Source organism: Topomyia yanbarensis, chromosome 3 (genome assembly GCF_030247195.1).
Source record: "Topomyia yanbarensis strain Yona2022 chromosome 3, ASM3024719v1, whole genome shotgun sequence".
Classification (NCBI taxonomy): domain Eukaryota; kingdom Metazoa; phylum Arthropoda; class Insecta; order Diptera; family Culicidae; genus Topomyia; species Topomyia yanbarensis.
In genome coordinates, this window is record NC_080672.1 from 388,098,636 (window position 1) to 388,115,744 (window position 17,109).

Below are 17,109 nucleotides of genomic sequence, written 5' to 3' on the forward strand. Positions count from 1 at the left end.
AAAATTTTGTTTTAAAATTTTGTGGAATGCGAATATTGCGAAATTTACTGAATTTTGGAAATTTTGTGAATTTCGCAATGTTTTGCAAATATGTATAATAAAATATTGCGAATTTCGCGATTTTTTTTTAATTTCTGTGAATTTTGTAAAATTTTAATAACATCGGAAAATTTTGTAAAATACGTGAAATCATGAGAATTTTGTGAAATACAGTAAAGTTTCGATTATATCACGCCTAGATATTTATCTGAATTTCGCAAAATTTTATGAAATTTTGTGATATTCTTGAATAAATAAATTTTTTTGAATATTGTAACAAGTTGCAAATTTTCGGATATTTTGAGAATTTCATAAAGCTTTGTGAAATTCGCAAAATTTTTAAATTTTATAAAATTTTGTAATATTGTTTATTGCGTGAAATTTTACGAATTTAGTTTTATTTTGTGAATTTAGTAAAATTCTGCAAAATATGAAAAAAATAAAATTTTGTGAATTGCGAATATTGTAAAATTTTCTGAATTATGGAAAACATTGTGCATTTCGAAACATTTTGTAAATATGCATAAGAAATTTTTGCAAATTTCGCGAAGCTTTGTAAATTTCGAGAAATTGTGTGAATTTTGTAAAATTTTATTAATTTTGCAAACTTTTGTAAATTTCGTGAAATTTTGAGTTTCCTAAAATTTTGTGAATTTTGATGATTATATGAAATTTTGTTAATTTTGCAATATATTGATAATTTCGTGAAATTTTGTAAATTTCATATAATTTTGTGGGATTCATGAAATTTTAATTTCATGAAATGTGATTTTTTGTGAATTTCGTAAAATTATGTAGTTTGTAAATTTCGTAATTTCGGATATTTCGTGATATTTTGCTGATCTTTCAAATTTAGTAATTTTTTTGAATTACGTAATATTTTGTGAATTCCTTGTAATCTTGTGATTTTTTTGAATTTGGTGATTTTTTGTAAATAATTGTGAAATTTTGTAAATATTGGGAAATTTTGTAAATATTGGGAAATTTTGTAAATATTGGGAAATTTTGTAAATATTGGGAAATTTTGTAAATATTGGGAAATTTTGTAAATATTGGGAATTTTTGTAAATATTGGGAATTTTTGTAAATATTGGGAAATTTTGTAAATATTGGGAAATTTTGCAAATATTGGGAAATTTTGTGAATATTGGGAAATTTTGCAAATATTGGGAAATTTTGTAAATATTGGAAAATTTTGTAAATATTGGGAAATTTTGTAAATATTGGGAAATTTTGTAAATATTGGGAAATTTTGTAAATATTGGGAAATTTTGTAAATATTGGGAAATTTTGTAAATATTGGAAAATTTTGTAAATATTGGGAAATTTTGTAAATAATAGGAAAGTTTTTTAAATATTGGGAAATTTTGTAAATATTGGGAAATTTTGTAAATATTGGGAAATTTTGTAAATATTGGGAAATTTTGTAATTTTGTAAATATTGGGAAATTTTGTAAATATTGGGAAATTTTGTAAATATTGGAAAATTTTGCAAATTTTGCAAATTTTGTAAACTTTTGTAAACTTTTGTAAACTTTTGTAAACTTTTGTAAACTTTTGTAAACTTTTGTAAACTTTTGTAAACTTTTGTAAACTTTTGTAAACTTTTGTAAACTTTTGTAAACTTTTGTAAACTTTTGTAAACTTTTGTAAACTTTTGTAAACTTTTGTAAACTTTTGTAAACTTTTGTAAACTTTTGTAAACTTTTGTAAACTTTTGTAAGCTTTTGTAAACTTTTGTAAACTTTTGTAAACTTTTGTAAACTTTTGTAAACTTTTGTAAACTTTTGTAAACTTTTGTAAACTTTTGTAAACTTTTGTAAACTTTTGTAAACTTTTGTAAACTTTTGTAAACTTTTGTAAACTTTTATAAACTTTTGTAAATTTCGTAATTTTTGTAAAATTTTGTAAAATTGCGTTTTGAGTATTTTGTGAAATTTTATATATTTTGGTATTTTTTGAATTTCGTTGAATTTTGTGAATTTCGTAAATTTCCGAGATTTTTGAAAAACTCTAAGTTTTATGAAAATTTCGTGAATTTTCAAAATTTGGTGAATTTGGAGCAATTGTGTAGTTTTCGTAAAATTTTGTGATTTTTTAAAAATTTTGAGAAGCTTTGTAAACTTTGTGAAATTCTGTAAATTTTTGTGAATTTCATGAAATTTTAGGAATTTTGAAAACTTTTCGAAATTAATTTCATTAAATTTTGTGAGTTTCAGAAAAATTTCATAATTTTGGTGAATTTCTTAAAAATTTCAACAAAAGTTTGTGAAATGTCGTGAATTTTTATTATTTTCTTGAGCTTTATTTATTTTGTGACAATTGTGAAAATGAGTAAATTTTATAGATTTTTCAAGGTTTTGAAAAATTATTTATTTTTTAATTCGTGAAATTTCATGAATTTCGTTAAATTTGTGAATTTGTAAATTTTGTAAAATTAAGTAGATTTCCTAAAATTTTGTGAATTTCGTAAAATTTTGAAATCCACGAAATTTCACGAAATTCACAAAATTTTGTGATCTTTGTCATTTTTTTTGGAATATTTTGGGAATGTTTTCTGTGAAATTTTGTGTAATTTTGGGAAATATTGCGAAATTTTGTGAAATTTTGCAGAATTATGTGAAATTTCGTAGATTCCGTGAAATTTTAGATATTTTGTAAAATTTTGTCAATTTCATGAAATTTTGTCAATTTCGTGAATGTAGTGAGATTCCTTCAATTGTTCAATGTGAAATTTGGTGAAGTTTGTGTATTAAATTTTGAAATATGAAAATCGTTGAAAATGGCAAAATTTCCAGTCTATCTCGGCCAGAGCCGTCGATACGGTGCACTAACCGAATACAAAATAACGGAAAGTTTTAAATACATGTCCGCCACAGAATTGTTTATATAATAATTCGTATTGACACAAAGCACTGTACAATATCGAGAAATAAATATTGGTGAACTGCGCACTGCTGCTGGATTGCGATTCAATTAGTTAGTGTCATTCCGTGCTACTATCAGAGGCACTTAAATTTGAAACACTAACACTAACTCCGCTTTCTCCAAAACTTAGGCTTAAGTTTAATACCATGTTTATAAATTAAGACCGCTTGTGGTTCAATGCGTACAGCTTTGAAGATGTCAGGATCATATTGACTTGCAAGTTACACAAAGAAATCTCTGGATATATAAACTCTAACAGTCGACTTTCCGATGAAAGGTGATGATTTTTCCGCTTCGCAGACACTCCTATCTAGCTTTATTTTAATTAATAATATTTCAATTAGATTTCGCTTCGTGGAAAAGTGTTCCGAAATATTTCAGCTACCGTTTTTCATCTGCTTGGCAAATATGTTTGTTCCAGCATGACTAGAAAAAACGCAAAAAAATATTTTTGCAATCAGTTGCTTCAAAATATTCAAATCGAGTTTCGATGAAAAATAATATTCAGGCTACTCAACGTATCGTTCATTGTACCTTTATTCCTACCGTTTGCGTCAAACGTACATCGCCTATTCAGTTCATTATTCAGATTTCAATTTCACCAAACCGCTCAAACGGGAAATGATATGGCCATTTGCCAATGTAATTTTTAGCTTGCTAGGAATTCAGAAGCTCTAATATGAAACAAAAAAAAACTCGAAAATATAAACAATTTAGAACAAATTTTTGCTGCTGCTATAACCTGACCCCATTCACTTGCTTTATATCTGTGTTATTATCATGCAAACCTGATGCATCCATCGCTCCTACAACCAGCGAAGTTGGAGTTTCGTATCAGCCGTCAGCCTGGCGAATCGGATTACAAACATTATCATCACTCCATCGCTGAGGCTTTGGTACCGCGCGTCGGTGAATGGAAAGAAAGTTTCGCTACAGCCTGCCGGGGAACGTGTTTTACGATACGGTGCGGTCCTTTTCACTTTTTTGCCGCATTTAACACCTTCCTTAACCTTTTTGTTTTTCGGGAGGAGGCTTTTTGCGTCCCGGAAAGCCATTAACGAAGGATGGTTGCCTACGGCGATGGAGAGATTGCATAAAATATTTTTTTCGGAAAAGTTTTTGACTTGAATAATGGCACGGTGGAGCGTCATATATCGTACCAGTTCTTTGACGTGAATTCGATTTTCGCTATGGAAATTTGGATTTGAATATTCAGAACTGTGCGGACGAGTAGGCACGGAAGCTGCTCGTTCCCAAATTTTTTTTATGAGAAGTATGGAAATTGTAGCAATGGAACTTTTCGTTTTGAAGATTCAACAGCTTATCAATTATATATTAAATGTTATTAAATTTACATTATTTCAGTCAACGATACGACGTAACACTTACCTTTGGACACGAACACGTATATACTCGCCGGCTCGGTGTTGCTAGCCGAACAGGTGTAGTTGCCGGAGTCGTTGATTTGCGGCTCCCGAATAATGAGTCGGCTTTGCGTTCGCGGACCGGGCACCGTTTCGATCGAGATGTCCCGCCGCGAGTCGTCGTAGTTGATCATCCGGTCGTTCCGCTGCCAGTACACGTATTGTGGCGGCTGTGGGCTCTGAGGGGGGAATGAAAAAAAAAAAGAAAATTCAATGTAAAATTGTCAAAACGGATCTTCTAGCGAAAACACATGAATTTATGGCGGAAGATTATCTTGTATCAGCAACAGTAGCAGCAGCAGTAGCAGTGTAACATCAATTTTCTTGATAAGAGAGTTTACCAGCAGCTCATGCGCTGTGGGGATGTAAAGTTCGTAAATTTATTAAACTCTTTCAATTTCAACTTTTCACATTAGCTTGCTCCGGAACGAAAACTGGTGTCGTAAGTGAAAATACTCTTCACGCCATTGGTTACTGCTGTGCGATGATCGTCTAGCTCGTTAACGTTACCGGGAACAAATCGGTTCTTTGAAATATAGCATCTAGCAATAAATGTTATCAAAAAAAAAGTCCATAGCCATTATCCCAGGTTAGGATAGCGATATTTTTTGGAGTTGCGGTAATGTTGAACGATTCAGAATGTTTTGAAATTGCGTGCATGTTAAAACGTAAGCATATCCTAGGTCTAACTCAATATTGTAAAGAGCTATTGGCTTCATCAGTAGGTTTTTCATTTCTTCGTGAGAATTTGGACTGTTTAATACTTTCTATTTCCATTCTTTTCTCACCCCTTTCTTTTCCCATCAGAGAAATTATGAGACGATATGGTAAGACACAATCCTCCGAATAGCGTGGAGGAACGTGCCAAACATTGCTCCGAAGCGCTATCTGGCGGGCAGATAATCCCCAACCAACAGCACACAAACACGCTCCATAACAAATGCCTACTGTGTATAATTTTTTACGGAAATCGGTTAAGCCGTTTGGGAGTTTTTAAATCAATATTGTCAATACTGTCAATATTGTCAATATTGTCAATATTGTCAATATTGTCAATATTGTCAATATTGTCAATATTGTCAATATTGTCAATATTGTCAATATTGTCAATATTGTCAATATTGTCAATATTGTCAATATTGTCAATATTGTCAATATTGTCAATATTGTCAATATTGTCAATATTGTCAATATTGTCAATATTGTCAATATTGTCAATATTGTCAATATTGTCAATATTGTCAATATTGTCAATATTGTCAATATTGTCAATATTGTCAATATTGTCAATATTGTCAATATTGTCCATATTGTCAATATTGTCAATATTGTCAATATTGTCATAATTGTCAAAATTGTCAAAATTGTCAAAATTGTCAAAATAGTCAAAATTGTCAAAATTGTCAAAATTGTCAAAATTGTCAAAATTGTCAAAATTGTCAAAATTGTCAAAATTGTCAAAATTGTCAAAATTGTCAAAATTGTCAAAATTGTCAAAATTGTCAAAATTGTCAAAATTGTCAAAATTGTCAAAATTGTCAAAATTGTCAAAATTGTCAAAATTGTCAAAATTGTCAAAATTGTCAAAATTGTCAAAATTGTCAAAATTGTCAAAATTGTCAAAATTGTCAAAATTGTCAAAATTGTCAAAATTGTCAAAATTGTCAAAATTGTCAAAATTGTCAAAATTGTCAAAATTGTCAAAATTGTCAAAATTGTCAATATTGTCAAAATTGTCAATATTGTCAATATTGTCAATATTGTCAATATTGTCAATATTGTCAATATTGTCAATATTGTCAATATTGTCAATATTGTCAATATTGTCAATATTGTCAATATTGTCAATATTGTCAATATTGTCAATATTGTCAATATTGTCAATATTGTCAATATTGTCAATATTGTCAATATTGTCAATATTGTCAATATTGTCAATATTGTCAATATTGTCAATATTGTCAATATTGTCAATATTGCAAATATTGTCAATATTGTCAATATTGTCAATATTGTCAATATTGTCAATATTGTCAATATTGTCAATATTGTCAATATTGTCAATATTGTCAATATTGTCAATATTGTCAATATTGTCAATATTGTCAATATTGTCAATATTGTCAATATTGTCAATATTGTCAATATTGTCAATATTGTCAATATTGTCAATATTGTCAATATTGTCAATATTGTCAATATTGTCAATATTGTCAATATTGTCAATATTGTCAATATTGTCAATATTGTCAATATTGTCAATATTGTCAATATTGTCAATATTGTCAATATTGTCAATATTGTCAATATTGTCAATATTGTCAATATTGTCAATATTGTCAATATTGTCAATATTGTCAATATTGTCAATATTGTCAATATTGTCAATATTGTCAATATTGTCAATATTGTCAATATTGTCAATATTGTCAATATTGTCAATATTGTCAATATTGTCAATATTGTCAATATTGTCAATATTGTCCATATTGTCAATATTGTCAATATTGTCAATATTGTCATAATTGTCAAAATTGTCAAAATTGTCAAAATTGTCAAAATTGTCAAAATTGTCAAAATTGTCAAAATTGTCAAAATTGTCAAAATTGTCAAAATTGTCAAAATTGTCAAAATTGTCAAAATTGTCAAAATTGTCAAAATTGTCAAAATTGTCAAAATTGTCAAAATTGTCAAAATTGTCAAAATTGTCAAAATTGTCAAAATTGTCAAAATTGTCAAAATTGTCAAAATTGTCAAAATTGTCAAAATTGTCAAAATTGTCAAAATTGTCAAAATTGTCAAAATTGTCAAAATTGTCAAAATTGTCAAAATTGTCAAAATTGTCAAAATTGTCAAAATTGTCAAAATTGTCAAAATTGTCAAAATTGTCAAAATTGTCAAAATTGTCAAAATTGTCAAAATTGTCAAAATTGTCAAAATTGTCAAAATTGTCAAAATTGTCAAAATTGTCAATATTGTCAATATTGTCAATATTGTCAATATTGTCAATATTGTCAATATTGTCAATATTGTCAATATTGTCAATATTGTCAATATTGTCAATATTGTCAATATTGTCAATATTGTCAATATTGTCAATATTGTCAATATTGTCAATATTGCAAATATTGTCAATATTGTCAATATTGTCAATATTGTCAATATTGTCAATATTGTCAATATTGTCAATATTGTCAATATTGTCAATATTGCCAATATTGTCAATATTGTCAATATTGTCAATATTGTCAATATTGTCAATATTGTCAATATTGTCAATATTGTCAATATTGTCAATATTGTCAATATCGTCAATATTGTCAATATTGTCAATATTGTCAATATTGTCAATATTGTCAATATTGTCAATATTGTCAATATTGTCAATATTGTCAATATTGTCAATATTGTCAATATTGTCAATATTGTCAATATTGTCAATATTGTCAATATTGTCAATATTGTCAATATTGTCAATATTGTCAATATTGTCAATATTGTCAATATTGTCAATATTGTCAATATTGTCAATATTGTCAATATTGTCAATATTGTCAATATTGACAATATTGACAATATTGACAATATTGACAATATTGACAATATTGACAATATTGACAATATTGACAATATTGACAATATTGACAATATTGTCAATATTGTCAATATTGTCAATATTGTCAATATTGTCAATATTGTCAATATTGTCAATATTGTCAATATTGTCAATATTGTCAATATTGTCAATATTGTCAATATTGTCAATATTGTCAATATTGTCAATATTGTCAATATTGTCAATATTGTCAATATTGTCAATATTGTCAATATTGTCAATATTGTCAATATTGTCAATATTGTCAATATTGTCAATATTGTCAATATTGTCAATATTGTCAATATGGTCAATATTGTCAATATTGTCAATATGGTCAATATTGTCAATATTGTCAATATTGTCAATATTGTCAATATTGTCAATATTGTCAATATTGTCAATATTGTCAATATTGTCAATATTGTCGATATTGTCAATATTGTCAATATTGTCAATATTGTCAATATTGTCAATATTGTCAATATTGTCAATATTGTCAATATTGTCAATATTGTCAATATTGTTAATATTGTTAATATTGTTAATATTGTCAATATTGTCAATATTGTCAATATTGTCAATATTGTCAGTATTGTCATTATTGTCAATATTGTCAATATTGTCAATATTGTCAATGTTGTCAATATTGTCAATGTTGTCAATATTGTCAATATTGTCAATATTGTCAATATTGTCGATATTGTCGATATTGTCAACATTGTCAATATTGTCAATATTGTCAATATTGTCAATATTGTCAATATTGTCAATATTTTCAATATTGTCAAATATTGGGAATATGATCAATATTGGGAATATTGGCAATTTTTCTATATTCCCCACATCGCCATTATTGCTCAAAATGCATCTCACCGATTTTTTCTAGACCAAATAAATTCGAAGATATGAATAAAAGTTAATAATTGATGCATTTTTTCTATGGAAATTCATATTTTTAGTGAAAACTCGCAACATAGTCAACCGAACTTCGTCATATTTGAGAGATTAATACAGAATAGATAGAAGCATCAATTGTCTTTCTTCTATGAATTGTTTATACCATTTATAAGTTTCAAGATTTTCAATCTCAAACTTTAAAAATCGTTTTTCTCGAAATGAGCCAAATGGCGCTTGTCATAAGATAGTACAACAACGACGAATAGTGTCTGAATTGTTCTTGAATTGCGTCTAAATTGTGTTTAAATTGTGTCTAGATTGTGCCTAATTTGTGTCAAAATTGACTAAATTGTGTCAAAATTGTTTCTAAGTTGTGTCCCAATTATTATCAAAATTGTTTCAAAATTGTGTCAAAATTGTTTCAAAATTGTGCCAAAATTGTGTCGAAATTGAGTCTAAATTGTGTCTAAATTATGACAAAAATGTCAAAATTGTCGAAATCGTCAAATTATCCAAATTGTCAAAATTTTAAATTGTCGAGTAGACAAATTGCAGTGAGTTACATTCAGTAACTGTGGGGCATTCTAATGCTTGAGCAGCAAAGCAGCAAGTTAATCAATATCAATTAAAACTAACCGGTGGAGAGGAGTTGTGTCAATTTTCAGTAAAAGTTACTTTTGAAATTAGCCTGAACTCAACTGTTCCGACTTGACAGCCGGACTAAGTAAACCGAACTGATTATTGTTAGTTAGCATATCTGTCACACACCCGGATTCATTTCAACAACTAACAAACGGTTCGATCCGGTGGGGTGGGACTGGGTAAATCAACAAGACAACTTTAGCCCCGTCTCAACGCATAACTTTGGACTGCTCTGCAAAAAGCTCTTTTTGTTTTCGGCATTGTCGGTTTCGAGCGTCCATTCCCCCTTCTTGGGTACAAATGATAACATCTAGAGATTTCTGTATCAATAAGCGACTGTTCGCATTCAATGGCTGCCTGCTATTGATTGAGCCCTTTGAGGTTGTTGTGATTTCCCCTCGCACTGTTCGTTGAACTGACTCCGAACACTTAATTCACTCTGATGGGACCGGTGATTGGGGTCATCGAAATAAAACAAGCCCTGGTTGTCCGATTAGATGATAGGGAAGGAAAATGGCTGACCGAATTTATTTATCTGCTTTGATTACGCGGTGAAGTGGCTATCCACTTGGAACGTTCTGACTGGGAGATGTACTTTGCTCACTTGAATGAAAGCGCGGCAACAACTGTTGATTGTGCGATCGGAGCTCAAGAATACTTAGGGGACGCTTCTCTTTTTGATGTGGGACTGGGATTTGATTATATTTTTCCGGGCGAATGAGTAGAAACGTGTTAAGAGGTATTTCCCAAAGTTAATGAGGTTCGGTTGCGCCGGAGATTTTCGATATGTTGTTTAATCGACTTTAATAATATTATTGTTACTGTTTCATTTACTACATAATCCTGCCAATATAAGTAGTATTTAATGAAGAGAAAAATGGCACAAAAGAATGAGAAAATAATACTATTTACAGATTGTTAATTATTGATTTGAAATGTTCTCAAAAGCTATTACGAAGGCATTTAATTGTCAGCAAAAAGGAAGTAGGAATTCCAAACCATTCATCGAAAATCACAAACACAAAGCCGTTATCAAAAACTGCTCAAGTGTAAAAGCAATTATTTTCGTTTCCTTTGAAATGGCCGTTCAGCCGAACCAAAATGCACACCACACGCATAACGATTGTAGATTGCCGTTTGCAAGATTCAGCCCAACTCTCCCGTAGTCCCATAACTGCCGTTGGCCCATATACACACATACACAGAAACGCACGTACACAGTCGAAAAGCGAAAAGCAATTTTGTCCCGAAAGTGTGGCGGAAGGGTCATTAGATGCTGAAGAAGGCACGTTTTTTTTTGCTCTCCCCTCTGGTGGACTTTTTCGCACAACATGTGTCGTCGATTGGAACGACCGGTACCACGGAATAAATGTTACTTCCCTGAAGGGACTCGTTTCCACCTACTTGAACATCGGTGCTGAATGTGGTCCACGGTTTCGCAAATGGCGACTGCGGCGGCGGCGGCAGCAGCAAAAGCCAGAAACGGTTATGAGTTTGGAGCCTTTTTATTTGCCCGGAACACATCTCCCCAACATGGAACGAGCTGGACACACAACACCAGCAGGGAAACGGGAGCATGCTGTCGTAAAATGAAGGTAAGGCTTTGCCTAGGTTAGTTCAGGATAGGTTAGGTTGTGGGATGGACTTTTTCTTACAGTTATGGTTGGTTGTAGAAGAAAAAATACAATCTAGGGTGGTTTGCTGAGTTGAAATGTTTTGTACTTGGACCTTTAATTGTCCATATCATATAAGATTTAAAAAATGCTGTGATTGTTATATAGCGATAATTAACATTCTTTTGTTCATTATATTTATACAACAATTTCACTCGCTAAACATTCTGCACCAAGATTATATCTTAACCATTTCTAGTGTGGAAGTCACGCAATAGTTTCCGCACAGTCTGTATGACTGTGCTTGGCTACCCGAGATATCACTCGGGACAGGCCACTGCTTCTGGGGTCCTTATATGTTAGAATTTAGTCTTTCTTATGCCGATTTGGCGTTTAGCTTGAAATAATCGTCTAACTGGTCCTAAGTTGGTTTCAGTTACTGACGAGTAGAATACGAAACACGAAAAATCAAATTTTCATAGGTTAGATTAAGTGCCCTTGTGCACAGATTAGTTCATTCAATTTATTTTTTTTAATTAGTTTATTAACTTAGTTTATTAACGGCGTTGTAAGTCTTTTATTTTTTTTTAATCTAAGACTATAAAAAATATTATTAGTGAGATTACATCCCGATGCACGCACCTTATGATCTTTGATTTTTTCTTTAAATTCAACGATCAATTCGAATATATTCAGAATTCGACACTAACTCAGTGACAGGACTAAACTAGCGCCGGATTGATGCTAGCTCCAAAAAACGACAACACAATTTGTGTTTTTGAGCAAAACTCTAGTCCTGCGTGATGTCCCGTAAGAAAAGAAGTTCCGATTTAAGCTGATGAGAACTATTGAACCGAAAATTGGTTTGGCTTAGCAAGTCAATGAAATGTGCACTATGCTATATTTCTTCTTGGTGAAGAAAATTTGGGTAAATTTTTTTTTCTCCGCTAAGAGAAATATAACATAATGCCGTGTTGCGTTTGTCGAATTTAATGCAGAGGGCACTCAGAGGCAGCAATGCGCTCCCCTAATCCATTCGTTGGATTTAGTCCGAGAATTCTTACATTGTTTAAGAGTTTGGAAGAATTTTTATCAACCGAAAGTCGCCATCTAGGATTATCATTTTCCGTCAACTTCTCGTCAATTTAATTCTAAATATTCTCGTATGGTTAGGACCATAGATAATCTTGTACAATTAGAAGTTACCATGTTGGAGTTTAAAATGGTGTTAGACATTGTTTTCACGGCTCACCGCGTTAGCATAACTGATCCGTTGGTCACACACTAAGACCGATGAATCCTGCGTGTTGAGATTCATTTTCTTTATTTCATTTATTTAGTTCAACATCAATTTCATGATAACACTGAATCCACAATTTCCCTCCACAATACTCGATTTGTAGCTGCAACTCTCCAACGTCGGTTACGCCCAACACTCGCCAAATCACGTTACAGTTGGTCCGCCCATCGTGCTCTCTGCGTTCCTCGCCTTCTTGTACCAACCGGATCATAAGCGAACACCATCTTTGCAGGATTGTTGTCCGGCATTCTTGCAACATGCCCTGCCCACCGTATCCTTCCAGCTTTGGCCACCTTTTGGATACTGGGTTCGGCATAGAGTGTAGCGAGCTCGTGGTTCATCCTTCGCCGCCACACACCGTTCTCCTGCACTCCGCCGAAGATCGTCCTTAGCACCCGTCGCTCGAACACTCCTAGCGCTTGCAGGTCCTCCTCGAGCATGCTTCAAGTCTCGTGCCCGTAGAGAACCACCGGTCTTATAAGCGTTTTGTACATGGTTCATTTGGTGCGGGGGTGAATCTTTCTTGGCCGCAGTTTCTTCTGGAGCCCATAGTAGGCCCGAATTCCACTGATGGGTGCGTCTTCGGATTTCACGGCTCACGTTTTTGTCAGCCGTTAATAGGGATGCTAGGTAGACAAAATCCTTCACTACCTCGAAGGCATCCCCGTCGATCGTTACGCTGTTTCATAGCCGGATGCTGTCGTTTCCGGTTCCGCCTACCAGCATATACTTTCTTTTGGACGCATTTACCACCAGTCCGACCTTCGCTGCTTCGCGTATCAGGCGGGTGTACAGGTCTGCCACCGTTCCAAATGTTCGGGCGATAATGTGTATGTCGTCCGTGAAGCCTATGAATTGGCCGGATTTCGTGAAGATTGTGCTCCGACTGTTGAGCCCGGCTCGTCGCATTACACCTTCCAGAGCGATGTTGAATAGTAGACACGAGAGTCCATCACTTTGTCTCAGTCCCCGTCGAGATTCGAATGGACTGGAAAGTTCACCGTTGCATTGGTTATCTGTACCTACATTCTCCTCGCCGTTCAGGTGCTCGTCGAAGTGCTGCTTCCACCTTTCGATCACCTCACGGTTGTCTGTCAGCAGGCTCCCGTCCTTAGCCCTACATATTTCAGCTTGCGGCACGAAGCCTTTGCGGGATGCGTTGAGCTTCTGATAGAACTTCCGTGTATCTTGAGAACGGCACAACTGTTCCATTTCCTCGCACTCCGCTTCTTCCAGGCGGCGTTTTTTCTCCCGGGAGAGGCGTGTCTGCTGCCTCCGCTTCTGTTTGTATTGTTCCACATTCTGTCGGGTTCCATGCTGCAGCATGACCGTTCGCGCTGCGTTCTTCTCCTCCAAAACCGATCTGCACTCCTCGTCGAACCAATCGTTCCGTCGTCTCCGTTCTTTCTACCCGACAATGTCCTCAGCTACGTTGATGATGGCTGCTTTTACTGTTCTCCGGCAGTCCTCTAGAGGGGCCACGTTAAAGCTCTCCCTCGTCCGGCAACGCTGCCTCGAGGTGCTGCGCGTATGCAGTGGCGACATCTGGTTGCTTCAGTCGCTCCAGATCGTATCGAGGCGGTACCGTACATGATTAATGACGGATAGCTTTGGGCGCAATTTAACCCATTATATCCTAGCGTATGAAATTTCATACGCAGAACTATCCATCGTTTAACGCGTATTTAGTGCAGAATTTTGGCATCTAACTGCTTTATTATTGCACTAATGGGATCATTGCACCTCATATTTGAATGTGAAACAAGACAATTGCCATTTTTTATAATTTTGTTTACATTTTTGAACCGTGTATAGTTGGGGCAAATGGCGGCTGAAAAGTAAGCAATACATTTAATTGAATTTTATTGTTGGAATTCGTGCTAATAATTCCATTATGTGACAAAACGTTCCTACAGGTGTAAAAGAAGTGTTGTTTATCAAAAAATCCGAAGAAACATGTCAAACAACTTAAAATTTGTTGTTTTTATTTAAGCGTACGAAATTTTTTGCACGACATATTTTCATTCTCAAAACCATTTTAAGCGGTGATTTTATTTTTCCCATAATCTTTGATACATTTTTTGGTGGAATTGAAGATATCACTGCATTTTGCTCACTTTTTGAAACCCCTGGGTTATAATGGGTTAACCATCAACAGGTAGTGGTCAGACTCGATGTTAGTGCTACGATAGGTCCTGACGTCGATAACGTCATAGAAGTGCCGTCCATCAATCAGGACGTGGTTGATTTGCGATTCCGTCTGTAGCGGTGATCTCCAGGTGTAACGATAAGGGAGGCTGTGCTGGAAGAAGGTGCTACGAATGGCCATGTTATTGGAGGCGGCGAAATCAATGAGTCGAAGCCCGTTCTCATTCGTCAGCTGGTGAGCGCTGAACTTTCCAATCGTCGGTCTGAATTCCTCCTTCTGGCCTACCTAAGCGTTTAAGTCCCCAATGATGATCTTGACGTCATGGCTTGGGCAGCGGTCGTATTCCCGTTCGAGCTGTGCGTAGAAACTGTCTTTGTCATTATCGGTGCTTCTGGACTGAGGGCTGTGCACGTTTATTATGCTGATGTTGAAGGAACGGCACTTGATCCTCAACCTGCACATTCTTTTGTCGATCGGCCAACAACCGATCACGCGCCTTTGCATATCGCCCATCACAATAAAAGCTGTCCCTAGACAGACAGATTTTCTTATTGTTATATTTTTTCATTTTTTGGAACTAGTGTGAATCCGGCGCCAGTTTAGTCCGGGTTAGTGCCGGATTTGATGAGACGGAGTCGAAGCACAAATTCTATAACTAACTATTTTAATGTGTTACCATCGAACTCTTCGCACGCTATTTATCTTTACAAACGGAGATACTTTTTTCAGCCGTGAAGCTGTTGTCCATAGTTTTGTCACTGCTGGTGTCTTGGATGTTGCTGATTGCTTTGACTTGTTTCACCGGTTTGCGGTTGTGAAACTATCTTTTTTGTATCCTGTCGTCTTGTTGGCAGTGCTGGTACCTTCTTCTAAAACGTTGGAAGACGGTGTTGCTGATTTAGCTTTTTCTGATGGTTTAGCAGGTGTTACTGGTAGGACAACAGTTTGTGCTGAAGTTTCTGTATTTCTTTTAAAGTGATTATTGTCTTTGTCGTGGGCACTCCTGCGCAAGGTTTTCCATGGTGCGCTGATTGTTTATAGTTCTGACACGTGGGTAACTGATCATCATAAGTACACACTGTGGTTTGAGGATATACGGATTCACGTTCCAGGATAATGAAGAAAGGAGGGGGTGGTCTAACTGTATTCTCAACACTCGAACACAATAGAGGATATCCGGGAAAAAATCCTTCATTTATCTTCCTTCACCGAGAGAGCTTCATTATATTGCGACAACAATTTTCTAGTAGCAGTATGTTCCCGGAGAGAGATCGTACAGTTTTACTTCGATTGCATTATCTTAATAATGCATTTCTATTGTTTCTTGAAGTACAAAAATGTCAACACAGTTTATGTCCAACTGCGCAGTTGCTTCCAAACCTAATTACATACAAGTTGGTAAATTTTAAGTAAATCTGTCTTTAATCTGTTTGGACACCTCAGTTCAAGTCCAATTCTTCATTCGTTATCGAGCACTCAGTCGAGATAGAAGTCTTTTGTCATCGGTCCGTACACTCTATAGCGACAAATAGTGTTAATCCGCGTTCAAGGTTATTTGCACACTCTACGCCTAGTTGAGGTTTTTTCCCTTCTTTTGTGTTTCTGTTTCTGTACCGTTAGCCGGTCAGTGAAGTGAAGCAGTGTTCTTCTAGTAAGCCGTCTGGATACCGTTGCCTACACAAGCTAAGTATTAGTTTTCGTTTCCCCTTTTTGGTTGTCTTAATAACGTGCACTGGGCAATAGGCCCGTGCAAAAATGACTTCCCCTGACGGCGGTTCGTCTCAAAGTGAGATGGACGTCGAAACAAAATCGGCTCCCCGGCTGAAAGTATATCCGAGCTCGGCCACCGGGCCATTTGTGATCTTCTTTCGGACCAAAGAAAAAAAGTGTTTGAATCTGTTGCAGATTTCTCGCGTTCTGACAGACCGGTATTCGGCCGTGACAGAAATATCGAAAATTCGCCCTGATAAGCTTCGGGTGGTTGTTAACAGTTCAACTCAGGCAAATGATTTTGCTGGCTACGAGCCCTTTACGAGGGAGTACAGGGTGTATATTCCAGCTAGCAGGGTTGAAGTCAGTGGGGTCGTTTCCGATTCGAGTCTGAATTGCGAGGACCTGCTAAAATATGGGACTGGCTGTTTCAAAGACCCCATGCTCAAGCCAGTGAAGATACTGGAATGCAAACGTTTGCATTCAGCATCAGTCGCAGCTGACGGGAAGAAAACATACGTCAACTCAGACTCTTATCGGGTGACCTTCGCCGGCTCTGCCCTGCCCAATTACCTCCTCTTTGACAAGGTTCGTCTACCTGTTCGCCTCTTTGTGCCGCGGGTCATGAACTGTACTAATTGCAAACAATTGGGACACACAGCCTCCCATTGTAGCAATAAAGCCCGCTGTGGGAAATGCGGTGGGAATCATGCGGATGATTCCTGTGGTAGAGATGTCGAAAAGTGTCTCTACTGTGGGGGAAACCCACATGATCTCCCTTCATGTCCCGCGTACAAACAGCGCGAGGA

General features: G+C 34.7%; 1 protein-coding gene across 4 annotated transcripts in view; it reads right to left on the bottom strand.

Moving 5' to 3' along the window:
- The window catches only part of LOC131689480 (zwei Ig domain protein zig-8), a 748,220-nt gene that overhangs the window by 86,756 nt on the left and 644,355 nt on the right, over nt 1-17,109 (bottom strand). For all 4 annotated transcript variants that reach the window (XM_058974583.1, XM_058974585.1, XM_058974582.1 and 1 more), the window contains one exon: nt 4,357-4,570. In XM_058974583.1, the coding sequence (XP_058830566.1) occupies nt 4,357-4,570 (214 nt within the window). The remainder of the gene's footprint in view (nt 1-4,356; nt 4,571-17,109) is intronic.